This window comes from Haliotis cracherodii, unplaced genomic scaffold (assembly GCF_022045235.1).
Source record: "Haliotis cracherodii isolate W230 unplaced genomic scaffold, xgHalCrac1.p SCAF_14, whole genome shotgun sequence".
In the NCBI taxonomy this organism is placed as follows: domain Eukaryota; kingdom Metazoa; phylum Mollusca; class Gastropoda; order Lepetellida; family Haliotidae; genus Haliotis; species Haliotis cracherodii.
Genome location: NW_027266269.1, coordinates 3062819 through 3072470, shown reverse-complemented (window position 1 = coordinate 3072470; position 9652 = coordinate 3062819). Strand labels below are relative to the sequence as shown.

The window sequence follows — 9652 nt, the reverse complement described above, 5'->3', positions numbered from 1 at the left end:
TGGTGGGACCATATATCTTGTTGCTGCCTGAAATAATCACTGATAACTAAACTCTCAACTCAACAAATACCGTCAAACAAAAGAAAAGCACCAGCATGCAGGTTCCACTTGAGACAAACGTAACAGCAACGCACTGTCTCGGTGAGATTGTAAAACACAATGCAATCAGACCATAAGACGACTAAATCCGACTCCTCAAATAGAGCAATTGCTACTAGAGCAATATCCTGGGCATGTTATGAAATCGGAATGGGAACCAAATAGTAGTAAAGCTGATGGTACATCACTCATTGGCTTTCAAATCTTTTTCAAACCGTTCAAAAATCATAAAAACTCAACCTTACATATTGCGGCGAAAAGATGAAGAAAGACGCGGCCAAATCAGCTCCGTACAGCGAAGGAGTTGTTGTCTCCATCATTATTGTTGTTGCATGCAGTGTTTTGTATCAGTAATGTTCCCTTTCGACACAATTGATTGAATCGTAGTGAAATCGCCTCTGATTGGTTCTAGATACAGGAAGCAAATGCAATTCACTAAGGAGTCAAGCACATCATTGCACACGTTTTCGAGCTGCCAAAGTGTGTTTAGCGAATGGGTGACGAGAGTCTTCATAACAGCTCAATCCGATGAATAATGCTACAGCCGTATGGGCTCTCCCTAATGCCAAGTCCGGAATATTAATCCGAGGACTAGGGTGCAAGCCCTCTGGTTTCAAAACGTCCTGGCATCGTTGGTGTTCTAGTTGTTCTTGGGCCTCACACTGTTACCAAGTCTCATACTCATACACACACACACACATACACACACATCCACAGCCATATACATACATACATACATACATACATACATACATACACAGACACACATACACACAGTGATACACACACAAACACACACACACGCTCGTGTTCAGCAAATATATTTGTTAGGGGTAACATGGGTCAATTTATTTTTTTCTGCAGATACACCCCAGCAACCTTTCCCTCGCACATCAAATTGTCGGTCCCAAACAACAAAAACAAAATTCACATTTGTGATTTATTTTAAAAAAAACGTGAACGCAACAACGATCCTATATGATATGACGTGTATGCCGTCCACTAAAAGTACGACGAATAAGATGTGAAAAACGTCCTGTTATACATCATAACCCTCACTGATTCACATGACCCATTAAAACCACACATATCATTCATTCTGTTATCCCTATTCTCCGGGCACGATCATACTGTTTGATAATATTAAGGCAGACCTACATGTTCATTATTTATTTACAAAACATCCATTTCATCAATACAAAATGAAAACAATGAATAAAGAGATGTCATGCATGACGTCATGATGACGTTTCGAAATATGACGCACCATTGATGAGTGGTAACGTCCGCTTGATGAAAACAATGAGTTCGACAATGGAGGGACAATGAAAGGACCTGCCTCTCAAAGCCTTGTCTGACAAGGCAAACATATAAGTCGTGTACAGTTCTTGATAAAAGACTGGTTTAACAACCATATCATGTATCGTACATACAGGCCTTATGATACATCAGGTTTGGAACCAAGACACCAATAATATTAATTCATAGCACTTTATACATCATTGATACAAATTACCAAAATGTGTGTTATCCAAGACAATGATTCATTGGTCCGTTGATTCACGACTGTTTTGCTCCAATATTCTGCAACACTGCCACTCAGATTGAAACATACAAGTTGTGCACAGTTCTTGATGCACAGCTGGCTTGACACCATATCAGGTATCGTAAATACAGGTATGATGATTCATCAGATTTTGAACCAAAATATCCAATAATAATAATTCATAAACTTATACATCCTTGACACAAATCACCAAAATGTTTGTTATCCAAGACTATGATTCATTGGTCTGTTGATCCATGACTGTTTTGTTCAAATATAACTCTCACGTTCATCATCACAACTTGTTGGGTAGGTTCAGTATTCCAGCTATTGGCACTCAGATTGAAAACGTTCTTCTCACTTCTTCTCTGTACGGAGATTGTTGCTGACATCGGGTGGTGGTCCGAGCTTAGCTGTAGTAGTCAGCGACTCCTCATACGACGGCGGCATTGGAGGAGCGGTCTGTCCCGCTGCTGCAACAAACAACACACAAGTACATGGACGGATTTATCCTTCATGCGAAGACACTGTTACATCTCTCTGAGCCATGTATTTAGAACGTTCCAGTGATTTAAAACCTCCTGGATACCTTTCACACATTGTGTTTTCATTGTTACACTGTCAAACGCTGAATATTCTACAACTGAGGAAAAGTGACACTGTGAAAGTAAATGCTTAAGAAATATACGACAATGATCTCCTGACTAATCCTTGTCGGAAACGTGACGATCCACAATATATATGTATATATGTATGTATTAGTCGCTGATTTACCTTAGCTGCAGCAAAACCTAACATGAACAACGTAAAAGTGGTACATTTGCTACAGACACTTGTTTCATGCATTGTGGCAAATTTATCATACATTGCTATTGTGAATCTTTGAGAAGAAAATTGATTGTGATTTCAGAAAGTGAGTAGCTGATCTTGTTATTCAAGAGCTGATTTGTTTAATAATAATAAAAAGGCCCATGTGTAAGTTTTACTGATTGTCTCATGCATGCTGTTACGATCTTTGGAAAAACCACTTAGTTGGACATTTATCTTCCACATTTCAAATATCTGAACAATAGCGTTGAATTAAATGACTTAGCGTTGTAACAATGTTTCTATACCACTATTGCTTGATTGCAATAATTTCAATTTATTGGAGTCTGAGCACACATAATTTGACGTGGCATCGACATTTTTTCGACGACTAGGTTACTTCATACTTCACCTACCATTAGCGTCCGGCAGATCGGGATAGAAACCCTGGTTCGGGTAGCCTGCTCCTTGTGGATACCCCGCAGACACTCCAGCATAGCCTTGAGGTGGGTAGGATGTCATGTTCTGGTAGCTGTAGGGAGGGGGCATCATGCCACCAGGGGGCGCGGCTGCTCCAGGGGGCGGGGCTGCACCAGGGGGCGGGGCTGCTCCACCAGCAGGCATCGTCATCACACTTCCGGGCGCCATGTTAGATACTGTGACAAAAGTCTGCCCTGTGGAGGTGACGGAAACGTGACCACCGGACCATGGCTGGGTAGTTTTGGCGATGAGACGTCGTTCAGATAAATACTTGTTGTGATCCTTCACCAAACACGGCAGTCGACAGAAGTCCACCAACCACCCAACTCCCAACACTCCAAACGTAAAGAAGTACAAGGCGCCCCATCCTGGTCTGTTCAGGTAGAAATGGTGGAGGCCCAGCCACCCGAAGGGGAACCACAGTATATAGACATCATCCAGGTGTTTCCATTCCTTGTCTTCTTCCATTGCTTGGATAGCGTTTGCGCGTTTGACGAGGACGGGGATGCGGAACCAGTCATATACCCAACCCACTCCCATCAGGCCGAAGGTGAAGGTGTACAGTATCCCCCATACGGGCCTGTCCAGGTAGTAGTGATGAAGGCCAAGGATGCCTAAGGGGGATGCGCCGAGGATGTAGGCTGTGCAGGTGCTCTTGCAGGGTTCTGGCTCCCGTGGACACTGGTTGGCTGCCTTCACGAGGGAGGGGATGCGGAACAGATCTACCAGGAAGCCAATGCCACAGAGACCGAAGGTGAGGAGATATAGAACACCCTGGCCCGGCTTGCCCAGGTAGAACAAATGGAAGCCTGCAAAAGAAACACGTTTGTTAAGGACCGGCCCTTAATGGTACTTACAATTTGACATTACAAATACGGTTTTTAAACAATAGCATTGTCGTCTGGATGTCCTGATAATAATAACAGCAGCAATAATAACAATCACATGTAGTGCGTTAGTTTCCTTACAGCAAGTGATTATTTGTGTCAGAACATTTGTATTACCACAGACAAAAAGAAATTGGATGGAATTCAATTGACTTATGTGGAAAGAATGGGGTACTGCAGAAATGTGGTAAGCAGATTGAAAACACACACAAAAAAACACCCACCAGAGAGACTGGAGCAGAAACACACGAACATGACAAGCACGTGCAACATCTCTTGTTTGGCCATAAAAACGTTGGGTTTTCATTTGCATGTAATCACAATCTTTCAGCAAGTGAACAGCAATATATCAAATATATGTCGAAACTTTTGCGTTTAATTTTTGTAGAGTATATATTGACATTCATGTCATCTGATGTATTTACAGAGGATCCTCTGACTTACAAAAGTCATAAATGCACAAACACTGTATTCTCTTCAGTATCACATTGTTATGCTAGTTTTGAAAATTTAGAGTGAACGATCTTATTAAATATGCATTCATTACCATTTCAGAGCTTCAGTGCTTTACAACTATTATAAAAAAGTGCCCAAAATAGCACATACAGTAAATATCGGTTGAATGGGAGCAGCTCAGATGGTTGGTTGTTTTTTGGTTTAACGCCCCACTTAGCAATAATCCGGCTATATGACGGCAGTCTGTATATAATCGAGTCTGGACCAGAAAATCCAGTGATTGACATCATGAACATCAATCAACGCAATTGGGATCGATGACATGTTTCAACCAAGCGAGCCTGACCAGCCAGCTTCAAGAAGGAACATCGACAACTGACCATCAACACCTGTACATAGTTGTCATTCGGTTTGATTGATAAGGTTGTTGGTTGGTTTGTTGTTTAACGCTGCACTCAGCACTCAGCACTCAGCAATATTCCAGCTATAGGAAGGCAGTCTGTAAATAATCGAGTCTGGACCAGACAATCCAGTGACCTACATCAGGAACATGGTAATGGGTACTGATTTTAATAACACAGGGGGAGGGGGCTCAATCGTCATAGGCGCCTCGATTCGCCGTGCTGAGTTGCGTCCCTTGGGCACGCTAGGAACCTATGATCGTGGATTGGAATTCCGGATCGCCACGATAATGTTTGTCAGATCCATACCCGTGGTCCTGGGTTTTATCGAAGTGGTAAACGTCTGAGACATGAACCACTTCGGGCTTTCCTCCCACATTAAGCTGACACTGAGTGATATATATGGAATACTGTTATAAGGAGCGTTAAACTCAACTCACTCACTCAATAAACCTGGTCACATCTTGTCACCATCAATCCTAAATTGTGTCGCCTCCTATGTGCCGCACGTTTGGGAAGCGGGGACATATGCATATCATCTCGTGATTGTTTTCAACCCAAATATTTATAAGTTGTTATTAACGTGTCTCTTGTCTGTGGCACAGTGATGAAACCGTGTTAACTTGGAAAGCCTACTTAAGCTACCCTGGGCTACGTGAGTCCACACCCAGCGCGTCGTCACCAGATAAGTATGTTGCAGTCCACTACGTGCCGTTGCCAGGAGGAACCGAAACACACAGTAGGAGCTTCATAGGTAATCATTATCAGGTGATATATAGGAGGGCCGTTCCAGGATGCTTCACAACATGGTTGTTTGTTGTTTAACGCTGGAATCATCAATATTCCGGCAACATAATGGCGGTTTGTAAATAATCGAGTCTGGACCAGACAATCCAGTGATTGACATCATGAGCATCGATCCCCACAATTGGGATCGATGCCATGCATCAACCAAGTCAGCGAGCCTGACCACCCGATCCCGTTAGTCACCTCTTATGACAAGCTTAGTCGCCTTTTAGGGCAAACATTGGTTGCTGAAGACCTATTTTACCCCGGATCTTCATGGGTCCTTTACAACATGTGTTAGTAATGTCGAACAACGCAATACACACACACACACACACACACGCGCACACACACATATATATATATATATATATATATATATATATATATATGCATTGCCACGATAGGCGCATAGACTAAGGTATGTAGTTTGACGCTGCAGTCAGCACTAATGCAGTCATACTTGGACGACAGGTGGCACCGCTCCACACAATCCCATTAGAACAATTGCCACAGATCGACAGCCTTATGTTATGCTGTATATCATTATTGTGGTTAATGGTTACACATGATCACTTGACATTTCACTGGCTAACCTGTCTTCAGCAACCCAAGATTGCCGTAAAAGGCAACTAACGGGATCGGGTGGTCGGGCTGGCTGACTTGATGCATGTCATCGTATCCCAATCGCGTGGGTCGATGCTCACGATGTCAATCACTGAATTGCCTGGTCCAGACTCGATTATTTACAAACCGCCGTCATATTGCAGGAATAATATTGCTGAGTGCAGCGTAAAACAACAAACAAAGAAACAAAGTAAACAGTTCGCCTGTGAGAAGATGAATCTTACCAAGAAGTCCCATAGGAAACCAAAGAACATAGGCGTCGCACAGGGTCTTGTCAGGCACGTAATGGGGGTCTTCACTCCTCCTGTTGGCCTCCTTCACCAGGCACGGCAGCCGGAACAGATCCACCACATACCCCACCCCCAACAACCCGAACGTGAAGAAGTACACTAGACCGAACCCAGGCCTCCGTAGGTAGAAGTGATGCGCTCCCAGCCAGCCCAACACTACTGCAAGGATGTATGCTTCCACCAATGATTTCTTCGGTCTCTGAACGACAAAATGATGTGGCGGGTATCTCGGGTGTGCGGGGTCCTGGCCTGTCATGATTCAAGCCGAAATGTGTTATACAAATGTGAATATACTCCTTTTAAAGTATTCCTCATGTATATCAGTTGTTCCGAAACCGTTCCTCCACTTGTCAATCTTCTCACCTTGCGTGGGTTCGGCCACAACACCAAATGTGCCTACCTGTCGTTCGCAGTGTTATAAGTCCGTCATCCTTATCAGAAGACTACAGTCAGACCCTCCCTCTGTCGTTCGCAGTGTTATAAGTCCGTCATCGTTATCAGAACACTACAGTCAGACCCTCCCTCTGTCGTTCGCAGTGTTATAAGTCCGTCATCGTTATCAGAACACTACAGTCAGACCCTCCCTCTGTCGTTCGCAGTGTTATAAGTCCGTCATCCTTATCAGAACACTACAGTCAGACCCTCCCTCTGTCGTCGCTATATCCTTCCCAGGCTTCAGGAAAAACACACACACGGTTCATCTTGCGCTGGTCGAACTGTCACAGAGTTAACGCCGCGTGATCGGTCATGGGACCCTGAGTGATTGTTTACATTTTGTCATCTACCCTACAGATCAGCCGTGGAAGAGTCAATGCTGTCAGCCCCGCGCGGCTGTGACTTTGGGATATATTTAGCTACGAGGAAGAGCTGAACACCACACCGTGTTTTTGCCTGTACAGTATTTCCCCCTTTAAGCAATGGGTATTTTATAAACGCCGGCCGTTAGTAAGTATCCGCTGTGGGTGATACGGGTTTCAATGCTGGAGGTTTGTTGTTTAACGCCGCAATCAGCAATGTTACAGCTATATGACGGTGGTCTATAAACAATCAAATCCGGACCAGACAACCCAATGATTGATATAATGTTTCAACCCCGCACTCAACAATATTTCAGCTATATGACGGTGATCTGTAAATAATCGATTCTGGACGAGACAAGCCAGTGATGTTTATTAGTTGTTTAACCCCGCACTCAGGAATATTTTACCTTTATGACGGCGGTCTATAAATAATCTGGTCTGAACCAGATAATCCAGTAATTGACGCCATGTGTGATTGTTGTTTAACGCCGCATTCGGAATTATTCTACTAACTCTTTGACGGCGGTCTGTAAATTATCGAATCTGGACCAGACAACCAAGTGATTGACATCATGTTTCTTTAACCCTACACTCAGCAATATTCCAGCTATGACGGCGGTCTATAAATAATCGGGTCTGATCCAGACAATCCAGTGATTGACATCATCAATATTGCTGAGTGCGGCGTTAAACAACAAACAAACAAACATAATCGAATCTGGACCAGACAATCCACTGATCATTGATCATGAACATCGATCTCTTAAATCGTGTCTTTGTTTGCTGTTTGACGCCGCGCTCAGCAATATTCCACCAATACGATAGTAGTGTAAATAAGCGAGTCTTGACAAGCCAACCCAGTGATTAATATCATGAGAATCGATCTTCTCAATTGAGATTAATGGAGACGGTGTGCAGATTAATAGGGACAAGCATTCACGCGTATCGATACTGTAATGTGGTTAGATTTAGCTGGTTCTCCACGCGCATCTTCCAACTACTCCCGCTCAGTGAGACCCGTGAAGATTCCGGGGTATGACAGGAGTGATTGGAATAAACACTCAAGATTTCTATTTGTGTGTGTGAAAAATAATTATACTCCACGAGGAAAACGTGCGTGTACTGCGTGACACGCCAGATCACATATCAACACAATTCTTCCTGAATTAGATATATTGAAATTAAGTCATGAAAACACGTATCAAGGAAGTCAGAGGGGTTTGACTGATACATTATTTATAGCACCCGTGAAGATCCGGGTTAAAATCGATCTTCAGCAGCCCATGCTTGTCGTCTAACGGGGTCGGTTTGTCAGTCTCTTTGACTTGGTTGATGCATGTCATTGTATCCCAATCACGTAGACTGATGCTCATGATGTCGTGATTCCGCCATGATAATGCTTGAAAAATGCCGAGTGCGGCGTTAAACAACAAACAAATTGATGTTAATCACTGGATTGTCTGGTTCAGACTCGACTGAATTCGGCGTTACACAACAAAGAATAAACAAGTCATATGTTCAGGTCCACCTGTGTTCGGTCATTCTAGGACAGCTTCACATATGTGCATCATGTGTAATTCAAAAATCGGTATGAACATACACATGTGTTGCCATTGTATCTATCATTACGAGGGACATGCATGTGTGTGAAGAGGTTTGTTTGTTTGTTTGGTTGTTTGTTGTTTAACGCTGCACTCAGCAATACTCAAGCTATATGACGGCGGTCTGTAAATAATCAGTATGGACAAGACAATCCAGTGATCGACGTCATGAGCATCGATCCACGCAATTGACAGCTATGATGGATGCGCGTTGTGTGGAGTGCACACTGATCCATAGATCGGGGTGTTAATGTAGCTTTGAGCATTCTTAAGGAGGTGGATTTCTCGCAGTGTAAACGCGCAGATTATTGTATACATGCATATGGTTGGGGGAAATAGTGTTATGACAGATATACCAGAACGTCGTAAGGGAAATTATGTTATGGTAGATATACTAGCACGTTGTAAGGGAAATAGTGTTATGGCAGATATACAGGCATGTCGTAAGGGAAATGGTGTTATGGCAGATATACAGGCACGTCATAAGGGAAATAGTGTTATGGCAGATATACCAGCACGTTGTAAGGGAAATCGTCTTATGGCAGATATACAAGCGCGTCGTAAGGAAAATAGTCTTATGGCAGATATGCCAGCACGTCGTAATGGAAATAGTGTTATGACAGATATACAAGCACATCATAAGGGAAATAGTGTTATGACAGATGTACAAGCTCGTTGTAAGGGAAATAGTCTTATGGCAGATATGCCAGCACGTCGTAAGGGAAATAGTGTTATGACAGATATACCAGCACATCGTAAGGGAAATAGTGTTATGGCAGATATACCAGCATGTTGTAAGGGAAATAGTCTTATGGCAGATATACAAGCACATCGTGTAAGGGAAATAGTGTTATGGCAGATGTAAAAGCGTG

General features: G+C 43.2%; 1 protein-coding gene across 1 annotated transcript; it reads right to left on the bottom strand.

Annotated features, from left to right (window-relative positions):
- Positions 1 to 1267: 1267 nt before the first annotated feature.
- LOC139460912 (uncharacterized) lies at positions 1268 to 6955 on the bottom strand. Its single transcript, XM_071242393.1, has 3 exons — positions 6314 to 6955; positions 2869 to 3741; positions 1268 to 2118 (listed from the first exon to the last, which is right to left on the bottom strand). Exons 1-3 carry the CDS (start codon positions 6633 to 6635, stop codon positions 2003 to 2005), a joined length of 1311 nt encoding a protein of 436 aa, XP_071098494.1. The 5' UTR covers positions 6636 to 6955; the 3' UTR covers positions 1268 to 2002.
- Between the last annotated feature and the right edge of the window lie 2697 nt (positions 6956 to 9652).